Source organism: Ictidomys tridecemlineatus, chromosome 1, assembly GCF_052094955.1.
Source record: "Ictidomys tridecemlineatus isolate mIctTri1 chromosome 1, mIctTri1.hap1, whole genome shotgun sequence".
In the NCBI taxonomy this organism is placed as follows: domain Eukaryota; kingdom Metazoa; phylum Chordata; class Mammalia; order Rodentia; family Sciuridae; genus Ictidomys; species Ictidomys tridecemlineatus.
The window spans coordinates 109,788,358-109,813,515 of NC_135477.1; the positions used below are offsets into that span (position 1 = coordinate 109,788,358).

General features: G+C 32.8%; 1 protein-coding gene across 2 annotated transcripts; it reads right to left on the reverse strand.

The window, feature by feature from the left end:
- Positions 1-96: 96 nt before the first annotated feature.
- On the reverse strand, positions 97-25,119 carry Gin1 (gypsy retrotransposon integrase 1). 2 transcript variants are annotated; one of them, XM_005326129.4, is made up of 8 exons: positions 25,022-25,119; positions 17,884-18,029; positions 15,633-15,826; positions 13,451-13,756; positions 8,250-8,441; positions 7,975-8,151; positions 7,051-7,336; positions 97-665 (listed from the first exon to the last, which is right to left on the reverse strand). In XM_005326129.4, exons 2-8 carry the CDS (start codon positions 18,020-18,022, stop codon positions 391-393), a joined length of 1,569 nt encoding a protein of 522 aa, XP_005326186.2. In that variant the 5' UTR covers positions 18,023-18,029; positions 25,022-25,119; the 3' UTR covers positions 97-390. The 2 variants fall into 2 exon arrangements, with proteins under 2 accessions (XP_005326186.2, XP_040128712.2); XM_040272778.2 differs by lacking the exons at positions 17,884-18,029; positions 25,022-25,119 and having other exon boundaries at positions 15,637-15,773.
- Between the last annotated feature and the right edge of the window lie 39 nt (positions 25,120-25,158).

The following is a 25,158-nucleotide window of genomic DNA, read 5'->3' on the forward strand; positions in this document are numbered from 1 at the left end:
TCCAATATTTATTAATCCCATTCTAGGTAGTTAAAATTTATGTTTTAAAAGGGAGAGAAACTAAAACTGAAAATGCAATACCAATAACAGACAAAATTTGAGAGTTTTGAACTAGAATTTAATTCATAACAAGCAAAGGTGCTTTACCCATTCTCTATTTAAAATAAAAACTGAATTCTTTCTCTCACACACACACACACACACACACACACACACACTGATACTCAAATGTAGCACAACTTTATATAAATAAACCATTGTAAAACAAACTTTCAGGATTTTGCCTTCAGAGTGTGAAGATACTTCTATACAATTTAATAGATAAAATATCAAGACTCAAGGGGTTTTATACATTCTAAATAAGTACTTAAAAATTAATTTTGGTATTTACTAACTTAAGTACTCAAGAACTTGGTTTGAAGTGTCCAACAGACTGAAAGTCTGCTTTTCAAGAGTACCATGATCTTCTATCAATGGAGAAGTTTTGGCATTTCTATATTCTAACAGTTCACGATCCTTGCTTGATGTTAGTAACTCATTGTCAACTATACCAATAGGTGCATCTTCTACAAGAATATTTGCTTGGTAGGCTCCAACTGGAATTTCAGGCAATCCAATGTAGTCATGATCTGTCACTACTGAACCTTGCAAGAGATAAAGACTGTCTGAAAGAAGAGACATAAGTTTGCTTTTCACAATTATAATTAAATATCATTTTAAAATTAAACAATGTTAAGAGAGGAACAAAAGTTAAACTAATGAAAATGAACAATCAAGATTAACTTCTTCTTACTTATCCAGTTAAAATGTGTGTGTGTGTGTGTGTGTGTGTGTGAAATAAATAAAAATTTATATATTTATATATCTCTCACACACACAATGGTCAAGGATTTTAAAACAGATAAATTTTCCCATTACCTTGACCTGTCTTAGACAGATACTTATGTGTGGAAGACAGGGAGTAGGAGTGGTAGAGATTAAAAGCAAAATTAAAAACTATGTTTTTGATAATGATGATGTCTTTAATATGCTTCTGGCAAAATATTCCTGGGTGTATTATCAAGGTTTAAAATATTTGTCACATCCTTACATGTACAATATTAGATAATTCTTCGATCTTTTTACAACACACATTAGGAAGATAATATCAAATTATTACAATATAGGTTATAAACAGATTACTGAAAATAAAGTTGGTAAAATCAGATGTGATAGGAATGTGTAAGGAAGCAGGCTTCAATGAAGTAGCTTTAAAAGGTTAGCGTAAGTGTAATTCTTAGGTCTAACTAATCTACATTGAAACTGTTACAGGGAATCTTCTTTCCAGCATTTTATTATATTCTTAGCAAATTCATCATTATCCTCAGGAAAAATGTATCTAAAATGAATGTTAAACTGACAGCAAAGTAGCACTATCTTTTAATATAAAGAATAACAGAAAAGGATTTCTTCCTATCAGATACTTTTAATTCATTACAAAGGCAGTTTTCTACCACATCTGATTATGTCCTGAACCTTGCCTTCTTTTCTGAATTTTCTCCCAAGACATTAACAGATTCTATTTAAATTTTTATTAGGTTATTGAGTACCTATATTTTAAATTCAAGAAATAGCAAAAGAAAGATAATTTGCCCATTTAGATTGAAGATCAATGAAAGTTGATCAGACTAGATAAATTTGCTAACATGTTTGGGGAAATGATCCTACACTAACTAATCCAATTTAAACATTTGTAAATTTAAATTTATAAACTTCAGTACATCATACAAATCTAGGCTATCAACAGATCACATAAACAAGTTAGGGCTTATGTTAGCCCAGTTATTCTTCCTGAAGTAAACTATGCCTGGTATTTTAGTTTTAAGAGGTGTTCCAAGTTTAATTTCACCAATTCTTATTAATGTAAAAGCAGTGATTAGGTTGAAAATAACATTAAGAAGATACACAATTTACGATGGAACATAGATAATTGAAGATGAAAAGAAAATGATATCTGTATTCTGATATGGGATAAACTGATGGATAAGATGAATAAAACTGAAAGAGAAAATACAAATCACACACCCCATGAGAAGTATTAGGACCAACAGCAGCATGAAAGAAGAAAAAATGATCCATGGAAATGAAAAACTCAGAATGTGTTGACAGAGGTTTGACATTGGGGCAGGTAGTAATTTATAAGAGAACTTCAAAGGTTAGGTATGGTAATAGTATTGTTGGTAAATTATTCTACTAATAGTCAATGGAGAATTCTATAGGTTCAAGGTCTGTACACTGCTGTAAAGTTATTAAGTGATTATAAATACCATAGCATTAAAGGAATTTCCAAAGACAGTTTCAGAGATCTTTGATGAAAGTTTTCTGCCTAAAATTTTTTCCATACAGATAAGTGGATTGTTCTACATCCGAAAAATATACACTGTAAATATATATCGTCAGAGAGTAATATGCCTACATGTTAATCGCTTATGAGTTAATCACTTTGATTTCCTGGAAATGCATTCAGAGACCTTGAGCTTAAGCACTCGAAGTTACTCTGACTTTACTAGTATCACTTATTAGTAAAAGGAAAGCTTCAAATGTATGTAATATAATCATACACAAATATACACATTTTTTCTTTTAAATAAGTGAGAATCTAAACTACCTTACTATAATAAAACTGTAGAGAACAAGGATTATACTCAGCAAATTCGACACAAATCATTTTATACACAATGGAAAACTACTCGAAGTTATCTAGGTTTCAAATTCTACTATAGCTTAAATCTTCTAATTCAAAAGAAATACTCTTTAATTTCAATAAATATTATCAGAAAAGAAACTTTGAACCTCATACATATGTTGGTCTAATATTTTAGATATGGAATTATGAAAAATATGACATTAAAAATATTTTATCATATTGCCTTGTATTTTTAAAAATTTTTACTAGAAAATTTAAAATTATATGTTATATAGTTTTTGTGTTATATATATATTAGACTATGTTGATCTAGAACAATCCTGGGTCAGGATATAGAAAAGAATGTGAAGCTTTTACCCTCAAAATAGAGAAAGATAAACATACCATATTAAAGTACTTCTCTACTCAGTTATGTTACACAACAGACTTTACAAACTTCTTTTCTCATCCTTTTAATTAAGTTATGATTTGTTTAATAAAAGTATCATTTCAGGTTTTTTTTGGGGGGGTGGCGGTTACCAGGGATTGAATTCAGGGGCACTTGGCCACTGATCCACATCCCCAGCCCTATTTTTTTTTTAAATTTTATATGAATACATATATTTTAGTTGTTGATGGACCTTTATTTTTATTTATTTACTTTTCTATATATGGTGCTGAGAATTGAATCCAGTGCCTCACAGATACCAGGCAAGTGCTCTAACACTGAGCCACAACTCCAGCCCACCAGCCCTATTTTGTATTTCATTTACAGACAGGGTCTCACTGAGTTGCTTAGTGCCTCAATATTGCTGAGGCTGGCTTTGAACTCTCCATCTTCCTGTCTCAGCTTCCAGGACTGCTGGGATTATAGGCTGCTGTGCCAGTAATTTGATATACTTTTTTATTATGTACTTTTAAGAAATAAAGCAATAAGATTAAAAAATAGATTTAAAAATAATACATTAAAATAAGAACCTCAAAAATCTGAATGACTTTAGTTAATTTTTCCTACAGAAAGAAAAATATAAGGTTTCATACTACTTAACTTTCTTATTCTGAAGAAAGGTGACTAAATTAACCCTATACATGGTCTGGTAATTCTCAGTCTTTTAGAACACGTTGCCATTCTATTATATTGTTTCTCATAAATAATAACTATAATTTCATATCTCATCACTATCATTAATAATAATTAATACTATCAAGAGAGGACTGGATTGACTCTTGGAGATTATAAAACTAAAAAGCCAAAAGAAGGCTTTCTCTGCCTGAGCTATACAATAATAATCAATAATAATGTGGATATTTTGAGTTTAATGCCATATAGACTAAGTTTTGCTTTGTTTCATTTATGCAGACTATACTCTGGTAGGCAGAATAATGGACTCCCAAAGATGTCTATATAGTAATCCCTGGAACCTATGCATATATAATCTAACATGCCAAATTAAGGTAGTGCTGGAATTAAGGATGTAAAAAGTTACACTTAAAATAGGAAGATTAGTTTGTGAGGTAATATATGTCTATAATCCCAGTTATTCAGAAAGCAAACGCAGGGTGATTCCAAATTCCAGCCTGCCTGGGCAACACAGAGACCCTTTCTCAAAATAAAATAATACTAATAAAAAGGTCAAGGATGCAGCTCAGAGGTAGAACATTCCTGGGTTCAATCCCTAGTGCCATTGAAAATGAAGGGGAATTATCTTGAATTATGTAGGCAGGTCCAAGGTAAAAGATCTTCAAATGTGGAAAAGGGAGGTAGAAGAGGAGGTTGAGCCACACTGGCTTTAAAGACAGAAGAAAAGGACCTTGTATCAAGTAGTGACGATAACTTCTAGAAAATAGAAAATGGATTCTTTCCAGAGCCTTCAGAAAGGAGCACAACTATGGTAATGCTTTGATTTTATCCCACTGATAGCTATGTTGGACACTAAATTATAGAACTTTAACATAACAAAATTTTGTTGTTTCAAGCCACTAAATTTATTGTAATTTGTTTTGGTAACAATAGAAAACTTACTCAATAGTGCAAATCATTTTGCAGGTGCAGGGTTTTCCATCATGAAGGAAAATGAGTGTGAAATTTTTGGGTGAAGGAGACCAAATCTATCACAACTCAAAATTTGTGATGAATAGAACAGTGGATTAATAATGTAATTTTTCCTTTCAAAAGGGAACATTTATGATTATGAAGAGATACTACAGTATGTTTTAAAATTTCTTGCTAAAAAAATAATGAGACAAAATATTAAATAGCCTTGCTTAAAATAGCAATGACAAATACTGTAGATCTAGTACCAAATGTGTTCTGTCTACATTATGTTCTAGATAAGAATGGATAAGATTTTGGCAACAGACGTATATGTGTTTCAGATAGTAAATCTTTAATATAACTACAAAATCTCAAGAATGGTGAAGAGTGTTGATGACAAAAGCAGACAAATTTATAGTTCTTTTGGATATAGGTTGCCCAAATTTATGTCAAATATGAAGTTGGGTTATTCAAAGATATTGTTTGCATTATATTTAGCTCAAGGACTCCTGAAAATCAGCTTATAAAATGAAGATTTTTAGGAAAATACACGATATTTAAAAAAAATAGATGGCAAGAATCTCATGTATGTTGAGTCTTTGCAAATGAAAAAAATACAAAAAAGAGGACCAAAGAATGGCCAATCAAGATGCAGATTCTAAGATGACCAGATGAGAACTCCCTTTGGTTAACATGAAAAATTAAAACAAATTCACCCATTAATCTTAGATTACAATGTGTATGCTAGTAGTAATATTACAATTTTCTCATATTACTGAAAGAAACATCTTTGGAGAATTCAATAATGAGGCAAAATTTATAATGTTTAGAAACTTTTGTTCCCAATTAAGATTAGCTATATTCAGAAGCAGCAAAATATCTGCTGTCCTTTCTGAGAAAGTCTGTGGTAAAAGTAAACTAAAAAATATTGAAACAGATCATGGTACAGGGTCATTTTAAGTGTAAATTTTGTATTAAGGAAGGTCGGTACATTAGAAGGCAGCAAGTCCTGAACAGCCAAGATAAGAAAGAAATCTTGCTACAGAAAGGATAGCTTATAAATAAATAATCTTTTTTTCTACATAACTTGTGGAAGCAAGAGATTATACCGGGTAGCTGAGAACCAAGAGGCACAAGGAATGAAAGCACTTATCTTCTAACAAAGAGAATGAAGGTACTTGTGAGTTTTCAGAATTAGAACATAGTCAAGATAAGTTTACTGACTAGAATAACTGTGTCTGTCACAAGAAGGAAAAGCACTAAGAGCTTTTAGCACAAGAGTTGTGGCTTAGATAAGAAGCATAGTTGAGCTATTATTACTGACCAGCTCCTAAGGGCTTCACATCCAAATACAGGATAAGTGTAGGTTACTTGTCATTGCGGCTCTTGTTGCTATTTATTTAAACCTGCTAAATAACTTGCTTATATTGTTTAAAAATATACTGTGTTGGCTGGGTATGATAGTGCATGCCCATAAGATATAAGTCATCCTGGTCAATTGAGGTGAGACCCTAACTCAAAATAAAATAAAAAGGGCTGGGGGTTTAGTTCAGTGGTAGAGTGACCCTGAATTCAATTCCCAATGCCATAAAACAAATAAAAACAATATTATATCATCCATTAGCTGTTAGTTATATTCAAATATTACTTATGCTGTACCTTTCTTTAGATAAAAAGCATAATTATTGGCTAAGGTATCAGTTAACTCTCTCTCAGTCATCTGCCCCAGAGAAGCTCTAGGGACAAAATAGAACACTCTTGTTAAAGTAAGAGACTTAATCTGAAAGCTATGGCAAAAATGTTATTTAACTAGTCTACGAAAGTAAAGGTTAGAAAGATCAGCTATCTTGACTATAAAGAACTAGTCATATTTGGGGATAATTAAGACTGTTTAGAGTACAATCATGTCTTCTTATAGCATTGTGGGAACAACCCACCTTGTACCCTCACCTTTCCCCACTCATGACATTTTTAAGTTCCCTTATTTATTTCACAACTAAATTCTGTACAATGTTTGTTTATGGCATTGATAATTTTAGTTGCTTTTTTTCCATGCTAAAATCAGGCATCAAGTGACTAACAGGATGTTGTGAAAGCAAAAACAGAAGATATAGGTTCAGTATTTTCCATATGAATTACTAAAAAGCTTACTACAAATCAAAATAAAATCTTTCAGTTTCAGAAGACACATTCTAATAAAACAGGCTTGGGATACCTACCTAAAACTATTATCAAATTGCATAAAAATAATGAGAACAAAAAAAAACCCAAAAAAGTAAGAAAGATTTTTAGTATTTTTAATTTCTCTTTTCAAAGAAAGTAAAAATGCACAAAAGTGACAGATACTTACCTTGTTCACTGGATTCTCTTATGTAAGGCTTAAGGTGGGACATTTTGATAGGTCTTTTAAGCCTAGTTCCAGTATTGTCTCTGAGGACAGCACATCCACTTTCTGTAATATAGTCTATGACACAAGGACCAACCCATTCAGATTGAAAACGACCATCCTTCCACCAATTTTTCCTTTGTCTTAAAACTTCATGACCCACTTTTAAATGAAATGGATTTAATTGCTTTGGTTTCTTTTTAACAATGATTTTGCTTTTATTTAGGTCATCTAAATTGTTGTTCTCCATCTACAAATGCAAAAAAAAAAAAAAAAAAGCAAGAGGTGAGTTATTTCTTGAAGGCAAATGCAGATAATGATAATATTATAACAAAATGGTTATTTATTGAAATGCTACTGTAAAGTAGGCAAGAGTCTGATTCAATTCTTAAAGTAACATTCCAAAGTCAGTATTTTCACCCCTGCTATACAGAGAAGGCAAACTAAAATATGTTAGTCATTTCCCAAAGTCAAAATACAGAATACAGCTCTGATTCTAAAACTCGTAATTTTCTCATTACTATCAGAATTCCAAACTAGCAAACATACCATTTAACTAAGACAAGAAGAACTTAACATATAGAAACATTTTGGTTTAAGGGAATGGCATATGTATGTGCATGAACATGTACACATGCTGAAATTTTAAGAATAAGTATCACTTTATAGAGTTCTATAGTTTTTCATTTTGGGGGGAGATGGGGGGGTTACTGGGGATTGAAGTCAGGGTCACTGAACCACTGAGCTACATCCCCAGCCCTAGTTTGTATTTTATTTACAGACAGGGTCTCACTGAGTTGCTTAGAGCCTCATTGTTGCTGAGGCTGGCTTTGAACTCATGATCCTCCTGCCTCAGCCTCCAAAGCCACTGGAATTAAATAGAATCACCTGGCCCACTGAAGTTGTCTTATTCTCCATTATTTTATCAGCTTCTTTAATTGCATCTAGAATTCTAGCAAACATATTTGTATTACCACCATCCACTTCATGAAGATTATCCGAAGTCTCTGGCATATAAGGATTTCGGTTAAACATTTGAAAATACGGTGTATTCTTAGTAGGTTCCTATTTTAAGAAAAATAAACAATTTTGTAATAAAATATTTTTTCTAGCCAAGAAATAGTCATAACTCAGAAGTACAGAATTAATATAAAGGCACATACCAAGTGAGTTATATTGAAGGCAAATGAAAGAGCTGATAGGTGCTCATCCCAGTTGTTGGGATGGTCAGCACAGTATTTGGAAAGAAATGTTTTGATTGTGCTGGGAGTACTTTCGGTTGGATTAACAGTTCCAGAGGCATGAGGAATTATAATCTGTTTTGTACCAAATAATCCATACAGTTCATCATTGATCTGAAAAATATATAAAACAAAGTTGACTTTTTAACATTTGTATTTTTCACTGATTTAAAAGACTTCAAAAAGAATTTGAATTCCTTTTCACTGACCACAGCACATTCTAAATAGAAACATATATACTGTGGGCATGCTAGTGCATGTTTATAATCTCAGCCACTCTAGAGGCTGTAGCAGGAGGACTATAAGTTCAAAGTCAGCCTGGACAACTTAGCCAGACCCCATCTCACAATCAAAAATAAAAAAGGGCTGGGGATATGGCTCAGTGGTGAAGTGCCCCTATAATCAATGTCAAATACTTCAAAAATAAAAAATAAAAATAATTGTTATATTTTACTTAAAATAGTAGTTACTACTGAGTCCTTGCTATGTGATAGTCAACACAAAAGATGCTTTACATTGTTGTCATTAAATCTTAAAATGATTTTCTGAGGTATTATTAACCCTATTTTGAAGATAACCTTGGGAGGTTAACTGCCTTACCACACACATAAAATAAAGAAACAGAAGGTCAGGATTTAACAGCAATTCTGTATCCAAGTAACCTTTTAATTCAGTTCATCATATATATAGTAGGTCACATAATTCAGTAAATAGTCAGGTGCCCTTGGCCAAGTGACTGAAACTCACTTGGCCAAACTTCCTTATCTGTAAAATAATGAAACTTCTTATCCAGAACTCCTATGAGAATTAAATAACTTAATGTTTATAAAGCATTTTAAAAGAATTCTTGCCAAGCAATAGTCAAGAACTTATTTGTTTTAGCTACTTTATTACTTTTAACTACCTTTATTACTTTTAACTACTGCTATTATTTTTGTTGCTATTGCAGTTATTTTATGCAGGGCCTAAAAGAAGTTAAAATGAGTTTAGAAAACTTGTTAACAGTAAAATGTAAAATAACTACTTTTCCTACATCATGCCTCCCCAAACTTTAAAAAAAAATAGATTCAATAACTTATTTTATTTATTTTTATGTGGTGCTAAGGATGGAACCCAATGCCTCATACATGCTAGGCAAACGCCTTACCGTTGAGCTACAACCCAGCCTTACGTTACAATTAAACATGTAATACTAATCAGAGAAAAGCTGAAAGAAATGCAACTGTATTTCCCAATCTCCCTGGAAGGTAAAAGTGCTCATGAAATACAATTCTGGCAGAAAAAAGATATGCTAAATTTATTATATAATCTCAGCTTTTATTAGTTTTTTTGTTTTTGCTCACTGTCTTCCCCTTTCTTCTGACTGATATGTAGACACTGTGACCTGAGCTCTGGCATATTATGTGCCTAAGATGCAGAGTTACTACCCAAAGATGGTAGAACAGAAAGCTCTCAGCATGGGTTCCCAGTGATATTCATAGTTATCATTCTTTCCTTTTCATCCTGGTCTTCTTTTGTCTAAGTACAAAACATTCTTTTTGCAGTTTATGTATTGGAAAAGGAAGAGGAATTCTCTGTTACTTGCTGCTGAACACAATTCCATGCTGATATATGTACTAATCTACTAATCAGTTCTTATCTACTAATTTTCTCCTTTTGATTAAAAAGTAATTAGAAATCTCAGAGAACAGTTGTCACTGAAGTTAGTTTCAATCTGAAGACTTGATCAATGGCTTTAAATGACTCATGGAAAAGGCTTCAATCCCTTTATTACAAAAGGTTGCCTAGGAATAATCCAGTGAATCCACTTGTGATAACCTTATCCCATCAACTTTTCCCCTCAACCATCTAATCAGATATTCTATCAGTTGTTACAATTTTAGTTTCATATGACATTTTAAAAAATGAAGATGTTTTCCCATTAAAAAGTCTTATTCTCACATGACCAGTATAACTCCACATCATATTCAACCACAAGAATGGGATCCTAATTAGAATAAGTTATACTCAATATATGTATAATATTTTAAAATACACTCTACTGTCAATGTATATTTAAGAAGAACAAATAATAAAGGCTTATTCTCTTTCTTCAGAAGTTTACAAAAAAATTTTGTATCTTTTATGTAAACAATTTAGCAAATACTCTAAGCTGAGTATGTTAGAAATATCTGAATTTTTATCTAAATGTATAATAAATTTCCCATTTGTGTATTGTTATAAACTTACTTCAACACTCTAGCAGTGTTTTCTTTCTTTATTTAAAAATTATTTTTAGTTGTCAGTGGATCTTTATTTTATTTACATGTGGTGCTAAGAATTAAACACAGTGCCTCACACATGCTAGGCAAGTGCTCTACTACTCAGCCCAACCCCAGCCTAAGCAGGATTTTCTGTATTTGCTGACAAAAGAATACATTTTACATTTTCACCATTATACTTTTATGAAATATTTCAATTTAATCACAGCAAAAAGTACAAATTTTCCCAAACATGTAACTTTTATATTATAAAGAAATTTCACAAAAAAAGACTTGTAAACATTTATTATTATCTTTACTAAACGTTAAAGTTACTTTAAACATAACCAAAAAAAAAAAAAAAACTGCTGGCTAATCATAATGGCTTCTATATTATCATTAGTGAATTTCTTTGGATTTTTTCTTTCTTTTTTTTTTTTTTTGGTGAAAGGATCCTGCCATGTTATTCAGGCTGAGCTCAAACTCTTGATCCTCCCACCTTAACCTCACAAGTGGCTGGGATTAGAGGTGTGCCACCAGTTGCCTGGCTTTCATTAAGTAGTGGACAACAAGTACATACACTACTAGCAAAAACTGATTAGTGAATGAAGTAAAAATACTTTCAATTTATTAGTATTTTATAAACATATACATATTTCATTTTCTTTATTATTTTAGTGCTGAGAATTAAACCCAGGACCTCGTGTATGCTAAGTATGTTTTGCTACTGATTTACACCCCCAGCTACGAGTGTTATATTTTAAAATGGATATTAAGTGGGTTAGGATGTAAATGCTTATTAAGTTGTCTGCATAGGCCTGTGCTGAAAAGAATTAACATGGAAGGTCTGAGACTGCTATCCTTTGAAAGTCCTCCTTATGCTTAGCTGGTGGCACACGCCTGTAATCTCAGTGACTCAGGAGGAGGCTGAGGCAGAAGGATTGCGAGTTCAGAGTCAGCCTCAGCAACTTAGCAAGGATCTAAGTAAGTCAGTGAGACCCTGTCTCTAAATAAAACACAAAAAAGGGCTAGGATTGTGTCTCAGTGGTTAAACACCCCTGGATTCACTCCTTAGTACAAAACAAAAAAAAAATCCTCCTTATAAGATTGAACCTTGGCAGATGTCTAAGATCTTGGATTCTGGTTCCCACCAAAAGGGTCTACCCACTCTCTGATAAGCATAGCTCAGTATGACTGAATAGTTTATACAAATCATGTGGCTTTTGCTAAACACTTTTTCTTCTGAGGGTTTAGAAATTTGTTATATGCCAGGCCAGGGTGCCTATGAGAAAAGGTCCCAGTAAAAACTCGAGGCACTGGGTCTCCAAAGAGCTTCCCTTGCAGGCAATATTCCACATCCCTTGTCACAATTCACTGCTGCAGGAAAATAAACAAATCCTGTGTAACTCTAGTGGGAGAGATCTTAGGAGCTTACACAAGTTACTATTTCTTGTATTTCTCTGACTTCTCCTCATATACCTTTCTCTTTGCTGATTTTGCTTTATATGCTTCCACTGAATAAACATTAACCATGAATATGCCTAAATGCTGTGTTCTCCTAGTGAATCATGAGGATTGTCCCTAGTGGAAGATGGGGATAGTCTTAGGGATCCTCACACAAGCCCTAACTACTTAATAAATACAAGTTTAGGTATTTCTTTTGGACTGAGACATCATAGGTATTATGTACCAAGAAAGTCTAGCTAACTCTGATTATTCTTATACGGTAATCTATCCCTTATGAAATTTTATACTTTTTTTTCCTTTCCTTTCCTTTTTTTTTTTTTTGAAACAAAGTCTTGTTATTTTGCTCAGGTTCATCTTGAACTCTGAGACACAAGTGATCCTCCCACCTCAGCCTTCCAAATAGCTAGGACTACAGGTGTGTACTACTCTGCCTGGTTTAATTACAAAAATTTAAAATAGGCCTTAACTCTAACAGCATTACATTTTTTTTAGACTTTTCATTCATATTATTGCCTGCTCATTCTTCCAGATTAACTTAAATTAGGTAAAAGGCCAAGATAAGGGGAAAAACACCTTTCAATATTGAATACTCTCATTCATATATAAGATGTATTTTTCCATCTAGTCAAGTTCCCCTTTACCTGACAATTAGAGATTTTTAAGTTTTTATCAGTACATTCTAGTTACATATAAGTGAGGTTCATTCTGACATAATCATAAACATATGGAACACACTTTGTTTCATTTCAGTTCCCAGTACTTCTTTCCTCATCCCATTCCTTCCCTCTGCTCCCTTTCCTCTACTCTACTGGTTTGTCTTCTAATTTTTTGTTCTTGTTTTTTTTTCTTTTGATTTGTGCTTTATAGACACACATAAAGGTGGAATTCACTGTGGTATACTCATATAAGTACATCACATAATTTGATATATATATATGTATATATATATACATATATATATATTGTCAATAGACCTTTATTTTATTTACTTATATGTGGTGCTGACAATCGAACCCAGGGCCTCACATGTGCTAAGCAAGTGCTCTACCACTGAGCCATAACACCAGCCCTGGTTAATTTCATTCTGTAGTTTCTCCCCTTTCCTGTTGCTTCCCCCTTAACCCTCTTCCTTTCCTCCCCTAATCTTCCTTCTGGCTTCATGGGCAAGAAGCAAACAAAGATTATTTTGTGTAATCTTCTCATTTTAGTTTGAGGATTCCCAAAGATAGGTTTACAAATATTTAGCAGCACAATAAGTACTAAAATCTAGTCTCCTAATTTCCAGTCCAGCTACCCTTGTACCATAGCAATTTATCTGAACTTATTAAGCACTTTATCATGCACAGGGCACTGTGGACTGAACACTGAAAGTCAGGAAGAATATACTCTCATACCTAAGTAGTTTAATAATCTTACCTGTTGAATGAATTCATCTCTTTGGTCCATTATTATTTTCTGAGGAGGTCCATATAAGAAAAATATATTGATAATAGCTTTAGAAATTTCTGATGCTGAAACATCACACAGAGGCAAAATCATAACCCATTTTGTAAACAAATCTGTCATGATTAAAGCATATACATGACTTCTGTTGCTTGTATGAAAAGGTCCCATCAGATCAACAGTAACTATACTCCATGGATTGTCCACCTTGAGAAGGTGTTGTTTAGGTGCTAGAATAACTGTATTTTTTGCCACTTGGCAATGCTGACAAGCATATACCTACAAAGAGGAACACAATAAAGAAAATAAAGACAAATATTAATATAGTTGACATATAAAATTAATCTTATAAATGATAATTTTGAAATGGTTAGTAGGTACTTTGCATTTTGAAGGAGAAACTTTTGGACTAAGAACAGCAAACTGAATTAAACCTTTTATTGAAAAACTAACAACTAAGAATACTCTACCCAGAAAAGCTGCCATTTAGAAATGAAGGCAACATCAAGACATTTCCAGGGCAAAAAAAAAAAAAAAAAAAAAATGTGAGTTATTTGTCATTGGACTGCCTTGTAAGAAATGCTAAAGGAAAATTTTCAAGTTGAAAATAACAACATGAAAACAAAAGTATAAAGCTCAGTGGTACAGAAAAAAATAATTAAATTCAAAACAAAAATCTTTTATTAAGAACAATAAGCAAATAGTAATTGCTATTTCTATCAAATGACCATCTTATAGGGTTTTAGTCATACGGAACATAATTCTAATTCACATTCAATAAATATTTATTAAACCAATAGGTCTTAAAGTAAGTTTTCCTATTATTTTACTTTGTTTTTTATACCTTTACTTTATTTATATTTGGTGCTGAGGATGGAACCCAGGGCCTCACATGTGCAAGGCAAGCACTCTACCACTGAGCCCCCAGTCCCTATTATTTTACTTTTTAATTGACACATAAAATTGTACATATTTATGGGAAACTATGTGATGATTCATTTTCTAAGACTTTAAATCAGTTTGTGAATATGCGATAATTTCTATATGTAAAAGATGCTTCTAAAGTTATCACTCTTAAGATGTTCATTCATTCATTTACTCCAAGAATATTCATTGATGTAATTTCAATAACCACATTTATAGACGCCAAGAATTTCTCTAGGTCCTAACAAAAGAAAAAAGGGGTGTCAGTGAACAAAAACAAAGCCCATGTTTCAGTTAAGGGAAGTGAGATGAGATCAAATGATAAATTTATGGATGGTGCCATTTTTCAATATACTTCTGTAATTTCACTTTGGAAACTAATTCCAAACTAACTCTTTAAGAAAGAGTTTTAAATGACCTTACTACAGAGTATAGTCATAGTTACTTTTGATCAGATTTTTTCAATTTCCAACTTGAACTTATTCACCAGATTTAATCAGAAATAACCTCTGATAATTTCAGAAGATCATATCCATTCTCAAATCATACATATTCAGTGACAAAGATTTCACTGCATGTTTATAAGGGAGGCATGGCAGGTTCACAATTTGATTTTGGTTTGGAGTTTCTGCCATGTTTGACACTTTCTAACTCAAATTGGAATAGAAATGAAAGCTGAGAGCAGAAACTGGGTTTGATTTGTAAACATATTCTCCTGCATACAGAAAATATGACTGGCATTAAAAATGTAATAAATTAATCAAAGGAATTTCAGCCCCATTTAAATTCTGCCTACACAAAAAAGTTCAATGATGAAAATGTGGTTCTAAATCATCTATATAAATATGGTATTTTTTTGTTTAAATATTTTATTTTTTAATTGTAGTTGAACACAATACCTTCATTTTATTTTATTTTTATATGGTGCTGAAGATTAAACATAGTGCCTTATACATGCTAGGCAAGCACTCTACGGCTGAGCCACAACCCCAGCCCTAAATATGGTAGTTTCAAATGTTTAAACAATACTTTTATTTTAGTTCAAATTGTAATTTAGTGATTTAAAAGAATTGTGAAGGGAAATAAAACAATATATTTTTAGAACATAAACTCCCATACAAAAAAATACTTAATGAGAAATGTTATCCAGAGTAAATCTGGAGCAACAACGAATTTTGCATACTTCTTAAAAAAATATTAGTCAAAGTGTTCTAAATACACAAAGCCATACCCACTGTTTGACATCATTGGTCACAGAAGTCCAATAGTAATTGGATTCCACTAAAGTGAGGGTTCTGGATATGCCATGATGAGCTCCAGTGTCATTTTCATGGCATTCTCTTAGGACTTTCTTTTTTTCCTCTTCTGAAACAATTACCAAACGATTTTGTTTTCTGTCTTTTCCAACATAAAACAGCTTTTTATCTGGAATAAATGATACCAAAGAGATAAAACTGTAACTGTTTAAAATTTATATCATAAAGATAATCACAGACTTATCTTCAATCTATAGAGTTACTGAATTTACAAAATCTTTCTCCACTTAAAATAATATTTATTTGTAATGATGTCATCATACAAACTCTAAGGTCCTTAGCTGTTATTAGCTATCTAGGAAGAACCCTAGCTGCTTTACTTCTGTAACTATCAATACAAGCAGAGCCAGCTTATTTGCCAAAGCATGTGATAACTGTGACAGTATGAAATTATCTATGGGAGAACTCAAACTAGGAAAAATATCTGCAGATGCCTCCTAAAAATGGCATAAATTAGCAAATGAATTATATACAGAAAAATAACCCCCGGAACAGAATTTTCTAAAAATATTGCACTTACATAACTGTAGTTTTGTAAGCAACTACCCCTCTCTGCTTTTTCTAGATTTGAATAGAAGCTAGGGTTGGTAAAGAAGAAGAAGCTAAATCTTTTAAGTTATTTTCTTTCCTTTTTTCCCCCTATAGTACTAAGGATGGAACTCAGGGCACTCTACCACTGAGCTACCTCCCCAGGCCTGTTTTTGTTTTTTTTTTTTTTTTAATAGAGGAACTGACTAAATTGCCTAGGATGGCCTCAAACTTGAACTTGCCAGTGGTTGGAATTATAGGGCTATACCACTACACTGAACTAATTGCATTTCTTTCTTTTTCCTTAGTACTGGGTATTGAACCCAGGGCACTCAACCACTGAGCCACATCCCCAGCCGTTTTTGTATATTTTATTTAATGACAGGGTCTCACTAAGTTGCTTAGGGCCTTGCTAAATTGTTGAGGTGGCTTTGAACTCATGATCCTCCTGCTTTAGCCTCCCAAACTGCTGAGATTACAGGCATACTCCACCTCTCCAAGCTAGTTGCATTTTCTTTAGGATACCTAAGAAGAATTTGCAATTGAGAAACAACCAAGGGATTCAGAACCATCACTTCTCTAGTATGGACAGGATAACTACTTAAAGGACGGAATCTAGCACTAAGCTACTATGTGCTAAAACACATGCTGAATAAAATGTTCCTTATTTAATTAGAAGGAAAAGCATTCTGAGTGAAGGAACTCTTTATCTTATAAATCAGGAACTCTATGTATCTTAAGGGCATAGGATATGATTAGCATTCAGTGAAAACTCAGTTAAACATTTTTTCCATAAATGATTAAAAAATGAATAAAAATGAATCCTCATTTTAAGGGTATAAGAAGTAAATAGCCTACCTTCTTTAAGCATATGGAGTTATTGATAGGCATGTACACAGGAGAGGAGAACAGGCATTTGTTTATTAGAATTTTCTTGACATGCTTTGGGAAAAGCCTAACGTACCCATGTGCAAAACTCCCATTAAAAGCACCGACACTCATTTAGCTACTCATTGACTATTCTTCTTATTTATCCTATCCCAAAGTTCTCATCCTCTTTGGAGGAGAGGAGGGGGGAAGAGGACCTTTCAAGATAAATATTGCACTGCCTTTCAAATATTTAATCTATCAAGGGAATTCAGGATCCAAAAATAAATGTAACTCTGAGAATACTTTATAGCAGTGGGTGGGGGGACCACAGAAATGAATACAGTTAATTCCCTCCATTTCTTCTTTTAGAAAACAAATTAGTTAACTCTGTTAATATTTTTATATTAAACATCAAATAAATTCCTCATTTACAGTGGCATAAGTGCTTGAAAATGCCCCAACTAAGTAGGAACTACTCAAGTACAAAGGAAGGAGAAATCAATCAATTCCCACACAGGCTTCTATGTAGGTTTTATTTATTTTTTCATGGTATCTCTGTATATAATTCTGAAGGCCCTTCTTATGCTTATTGGCCTTCAGTTGGCTTAAGTGTGATTTTTCATTTTGCTTTTGATTGTCATTATCATCTTAACTCATAATTGTTTAGCAACAACAAATTACCACAGAAATTATCAGGAATCCACAAAATAAAAATGCATGTGGAAAAGAATCTATAACTTATATTCAAAATTTGGATGTTAATTTCACCTTTGAAGACAAATTTTTTTGCTGCTCTTCTAATGCCACTTCTCTCACTTGGTAGTGTAGTTGAATGATATTCACCAGTTCGCTTATAATATGCAATCTGTTTAAGATGAAGGTCACCATTTTTTCCACTCCGGACCATCGTGAACCTAGGTAAAAGGTATTAAAAGATATTACTTAAATAATAATCTAATTCATGCTTTGGGAAAAGCCTATTTTAGTTCAGGTTTCTGTCACATCTCTGCTTTTGAATTGAGCATTCCCAAAACATTTCTGGGAGGGAGACAACTGTGGTACAAAAAAGGAATAGAGTGATGTATGTGAACAAAAATATTCAAATGCTATTTTTGAGATAAATCAAGACAAATTATCATGTCTCTTTTTGTGTGATAAGCAATGCTGAAAATTTTCTATATACTAGGGAAAAAATGAACAAATATACTCTCTGTAAGGTTTGGTTAGTCCTCTTATTGCCAACAATGAAAATGTTACTTACATAGGTTGGTCCTGTTATGTGACATTTAAATAACAGATTATAAGGAGAGAAATGTAATTTTATATTACTTCTAAATACATTCATGATCATTACAAAAGGCAAAAAAACTCATATTCAAATCATATGTTAAATATATTTTGTGAATGTTCTAATGATACATGACAGAGAAGATATTTAGCAGCCAGATCTCATACATTCTTCTGATCTACATGTAAACTATTTATCTTGAACAAAAATGAGTTTTGGTGCTGTATGTACTCTGTCAATGTTATAAAAAAAATCTGGCTGTATTGGCAAAAGCAAAACCAAACCCTTTTCCATAACAGACTATAGGTAACATGGTGAACCTGTTACAAAAAAAAAAAAAAAAGCTTTTATTTCTTATTTTCAGTTAAAAGGAACAATTCTGTGTTATTCTATTTGCCACCATGCTCAATCTTCCATATCCACTTTTGGCCTTTCTCTCCTGTTTGCTGTGCCCTAGGAAATTGACCCTTACACTCTGCATTTATCATTTTCTGATTGGAACTATCAGTGGGAGGCAGTGGCAAATCAGAATGCAAGAGAAGAAAGAAGTCAGGATATTTATTTACTGGCTCTTTTCTTAGATAAAGCTGCAACCCTTTACAAAGAGCACCCATCGGGGAGCCTGTATTCTTTGTCTCTAATTCTCACTGGAAGTCAAAATCATTTCTTCTTGACATGTCAGTCCTAGAAGTGGTAACTATCTTTTGCTGCTATTAATCTCCAGGTTTATTTGTCTCTATCCATACCTCTGAAAAAAGGAATTTCATTAAATTTTCTTTAAAAAACACAAGAGAATATATCTTCAGTTTCCTGCTACAACTCTAATACAAATTATTAAAATTCAAAATTCTAAAAACAATATATTTTCTGACTATTGAAGGATCCAAAGATGAAACAAAGAATATATTACTGTAGAGAGAACATTGGAACAAAGCAGAACAAAGTATGCCAATGAAACATAGCTTAAGTTGTATAAGTCTCTTTTCCTATGATATAGCTCTTTGAACAGCTAGTAACACTTTTCTGGTCTATTTACAAGTTCACAGAAAATACTAATGCAATTCCAACATCCCTCAATATTAAGTTAACATGAACTATAATCTGCTTAAAAGTAAAACTTCTGTAATGCTAGCATAGTCCCATTATAATCTAAAAAACAGGTCGGTCCTCTACAAAGTATTATCAATCAATTTGTTCTAAGTTTAATCCACTTTCATTTAAATATATAACTTTTTTCATTTTATAAAAGATGGCTGTACCCACAAAGTAGCATATTGCAGCTTCTGAAAAACCCTTGAAAATGAATGGATTAGATTTTAAGATCTTGTATAAAAATAAGTAAAAAAGACACTGTAGAACATAAAAATAGACAAATAGGCCACTGGAACAGAATAGAGAATGCAGAATTAGATCCATACATATAAAGTCAATTAGTTTACAACAAAACATTCAATATAATGGGGGAAGATATGGTCTTTTAGTGATATTGGAATAACTGGATATCTTTATAGGAAAATAAAACCACTAAGCAGCTGCCTCACATTTTTCTTAAACACTAATTCCACATAGATCATAATCCTAAATGTGAAAGGTAAACAACAAAGCTTCTGGGCGAAAACAAAGGAAAAGATCTTGAAATCCTTAGAATAAGCAAAGATTTCTTAAACAGGACACACACAAAAAAATATACAAGGATTTCATAAAAGTCAACATGTCTGTTCATCAAAAGATACTATTGAGAAAGTGAAATGGCAAGTCAGAAACTGGGAAAAGATGTCTTTAATAAATATATATATATATATATATAAAACAAAGGACTTGTACCCTGTGTGTGTGTGTGTGTTGTGTGTGTGTGTATATATATATATATATATATATATATATATATATATAGTGACTGCTCTCTTAGAAGTAGAAGAGGTTAAGTGATATAGAACTAAAATGTATCCAGTGGTTATAATACAGCAGGACAGAAGGAAAACAAACTGCAATGAGGTAAGGACTGGAAATTAAGAAAGTGGACTCAGTAAGCTTGCTCTTGGTCATGAAGGAAAGAGCTCTGAAAACAGTTATTAAGAGATAGAGGTAATTTTCTTCCTATGCTCTTCCTCTCTTCCCCATTTTGAGTCACCCCCCCCACCTTATATCAGAGACACATTTGGCATCTGTTTTTTTGGGGGGAGGAGGGGGGATTGGCTAACTTCACTTAGCATAATCTGCTCTAATGTTATCCATTTCCCAGCAAATGCCATGATCTTATTATTTTTTAGTGCTGAGTAATATTCCATTGTGTATATATGCCACATTTTTTAAATCCATTCATCCACTGAAAGTCATCTAGGTTGGCTCCTCAAAATGGGGAAGAGAGGAAGAGCATGGGAAGATTACCTCTACATAGGGAAGAGGGGTGGGAGGGAAAGGGAGGGAATTGTATGGATGGTGGAAGGAGACCCTCATTGTTATACAAAATACATGAATGAAGATATGAGGGAAAAAAAAGAATAGCGTTACCCTAGATTAGGTAGAGAGAAGTGATGGAAGGGGAGGGGAGGGGGATATAGGAAGGATAGTAGAATGAAACAGACATTATTATTACTGTGTGTATATATGTGAATGCGTGACTAATGTGATTATGCAACCTGCATACTCAGAAAAATGAGATATTATATCCCATCTGATTCAAATGTATGATATGTCAAGGTCATTGTACTGTCATGTGTAACTAATTAAAACAAATTTTAAAAAAGAAAAAAAAAGAGAGATGGACGGAGGGGCTAGGGTTATGGCTCAGCGGTAGAGTGCTAGCCTAGTATGTGAAAGGCCCTGGGTTCAATCCTCAGCACCATATAAAAATAAATAAATTAAATAAAGGTATTTAAAAACAAATAAACAAACAAAAGAGACAGACACAAGGTTAAGTCATTGGTCTAAATAGGGAGCAGGAAAGAGGTAAATTATTGTCTAATGGGTATAGCTTCATTTATACAAGGTGAAAAGAGGTCTGGAGATGGATGGTGGTGATTGTTACACAATATTAATGGACTGAATGCTAGTTAGTTAATGGCACACTTAAAATGGTTAAAATGGTAAATTTCAAATTACTACAATTTTTAAAAATTAAAGAAAAATTGTTTTGGTTGCAAGAAGGGAATAACCCAAAAAGTTTTTTCAGAGGCAGGGCTTCTAGAGAAAGACTATTAGAAATGGAGGAGAGGAAAAAATAATAAGTGGCAGTATTATGTTCCTGAGAAAGCAGTAAGGGATGACATCCATTTTACAAATAAAGGAATTAATCCTATGATCTCTTCCCATAAGGATATTACAGTGAAAAACACAATGAAAGTAAATTGTTTCCATCCGAAATATCATTTAAAAATTCCCACAGAAGTTTCTGTCTAAAATGTAGAAGGTTGTAAAGTTACTCCCACCCTATCAAGGAGAAAAAGCTGGACAACTTTACAAAGATGCCAATTTCCCCCAACCTGATTAAAGATTCAATGCAATCCAAATCAGAAACCCAGAAACTCTTTTGTAGAAACAGATAAGCCAATTCTCAAGTTGACATGGGACTTAGAAAAGTTAAAACAATTTTGTAAAGTAAAAATAGTTAAAGAACTTCATTATTACAAGACTCAGTTTCTGGGGACCAAGTGATGGTGTAGCAATCAAGACTATGGTACTAGCAAAATGAGAGCAGTAGATCCATGGAAAAAACATAAGAGTCTCCAGTAAAATCCCACTCCGATATGGTAAACAAATTTTCAGCATAAGTTCCAAAGTAATTTTAATGAAGAAAGTCTGTTTTCAATAAATACTGGAACAACTAAACAACTGTATAAAAAATGAATTTCAACTTATACCTCGCACTATATGTAAAAATTAACTTAAAATGGGTCATAGGTCCAAATATAAAACCTGTAATTACAGAAGTCCAATTCTAGAAGAGAAGAACTTTGGTCTGGCAATGACTTCTAAAATAACAAATAAAAAACATTATTTATGAAATAAAAATTATAACTTTTGTTCTTTTAAAGATATTGTTAAGAAAATAAAAAAAATCACATCTGGGAGAAAATATTTGCAAAACACATTTCCAATAAAGAACTTCTATCTGAAATTTATAAAGAACTTTCAAAACTTATAAGAAAACAATCCAATTTTTCAAATGAGCAAAAGAGCTGTATGGATATATGGTTAAATAAATAAATGAAAAGTACTCTACATCACTTGAGACAACGAAAAAAAGTTAATTAAAACCACAATACAATACTAGTATATAAACAACAGGAAAACAACAACAACAAAAAAACCTGACATACTAAGTACTATCAAAGATGCAGAGTACTGTTGGTGAGAATACATACATGGAATTTCAAGAAGGGTGTGTCTAAGAAGGATGGAGTAAGAATTACAGGTGTTTGATACTTACCTATGACTCAGTACTAATGTTTGGGGGAAAAAAAGACACAACAACTGTCCTTTTTTTTTACAATAATGATATAATGGATTTGATAAGTCCTTTGTAAATAGTAAAGCAATATGTAATTACTGTTATATTCAAATATTATCATTCACATCAGGCTGTTTTAAGAGAACATTTTTTTTCTCAAAAATTTTATAAGGAAAAAAGATTTTAAAATCTCTGTCCTTTCATTAATAGTGATTAATGTTTTAGAGCTATGTTTATTTATAAATTTATACTGCTAATAGCAAAACCCAGAAGACTCAGGAGGCATATAATTTATAATGACTATTTATTTACATATTTTTGCAGTAATAGGGATTAAACCCAGGGACACTCTACCACTAAGTCACATTTCCAGTCTTTTATTTTTTAAGAGAACGTCTTGCTAAATTGCACAGGCTGACTTCTATCTTGTGACCCTCCTGCCACAACCTCCTGAGTAGCTGGGATTTCAGGTGTGTTCCACTGCACTCAGCTATAATGACATTATGGTTTAATGCTGGCTCTCAATTTAAGAGACAGATGAGAAATAGAAAATGCCTAAGACAGATGAGTTTATAAAAGCATTGCCTTTTAAATAGATGGTTAAGAGTTGTTATTCATGTTTGGTATTTATGTAAAATAATTTAAAAAACAGAAATTTTTCCTATTCATCACCTGGTCCCGAGAAACCAACCATTTGAGAGGTAGTTAATATGAGAAGAATGGTTTTAAGCTGCAACATTCAGGACAAACAAATAAAATATCTTCTGTGCACAGATTATTAAGTAAAGGTATTCACAAAGAAGATTTAAGAGATCTGAATTTCGTAAGTAAAGAGTATTTAGCCGGGCTGGGGATGTGGCTCAAGCGGTGGCGCGCTCGCCTGGCATGCGTGTGACCCAGGTTTGATCCTCAGCACCACATACCAACAAAGATGTTGTGTCCTCAGAGAACTAAAAAATAAATATTAAAAAAACAAATTCTCTCTCTCTCTCCTCTCTCTCTCTCAAAAAAAGAGTATTTAGCCCATTTTTGGATTTGCTTATATTTTCAAGAATTTAGGAATCTGAAAAGGTAATTGAGGGTGATCACAACTTCTGTTTTTGCAAAAGGAATGTTAGGATCATATTTGGTTAAAATGAACAAATATCTTTGTGAATATTTATTGCTTAATTCCTTTGATAATTTTATCTTATATGTCCAATGAAGTAAGACAGTTAAGTCTTACTTCAAATACAATAAGGTTTTGTGTTTCAAGAAGGGTAAAAACCATCAAGCTGGTAACCTAAGCCTGTAAAAGGTAATAATATGCATGTATTCCAACTTAAAGTAAAATCTTGGTTTCAATAACACAAAAACTTGGAATCTGTATTCTGATTTTTTTAAGTATTCTATTTTAATTGTTGAAAAAAAAAATGGGCCAGTACAATTTTATGCAATATGAGAGACTGGAAAATGAATACACCAGATACTTCTTTGCTTCATTTCAGCTTACAAAAACAACAAAAACCTTTAACTCCTTATGCATACACATGAAGCCACAAAAGATACATTCATTTTCATTTTGAAAATTATTTTTCCATCCTGGTTTTGACATGCACACGTAGTGGAAATAAAATAATATGTCCCCTTTTCCTTAAAACCATGTGAGAAGATTCTGTCTTAATTTCACGTTTCTCCCCACCACACAAGCCTTTAATTTGGGGCAACATTTCAGATTAAATCACAACTATGATAAAGCATGGATCAGAAAGCTCTAATGTCAGTCAAGAGCCGCACCCGACCTTTGAATTCACTCATATCCTTGGAGTCTCAAATACTATAACTATGCAGAAGTATTTCCCAAGCATTTTGATGGCTTGTTAACTGACTTTTAAGGGTAAGGTCCAGATAAACTAAGCACAAGCAGGAAAACGACTTTGAGTAAAACTCAATCCCATCTAGTTGTCACCTCCCAGGGCCGGACAACAATATTCTCCCCTTTCTGGCCTGCTGGGTGGGACTTCGCAACGTTCAGGGCCCTCCCGCCCCAAAGGCGCCTGCGCAAAATCTTCAGCCTTCAGTCGAAGAGAATGGTTTTGAAATTACTGTCAGATTACACTTTACTTTAAAATAAGATAAAATAAAATAAACCAGTACGTATGATAAAGCACATCAGAATGACCACTCACCGAAGTGGTCCTAAATGCAAACCAAACGACTGTATTTAAGCTTCCTCTCGCGACTTATCTGGTGCTACAGGAAGCGGAAGTACCCCAGTGGGTCCTTCCTGGGCCTGTGGAACCTCGGTCCGGAAAGATTAGGGCGG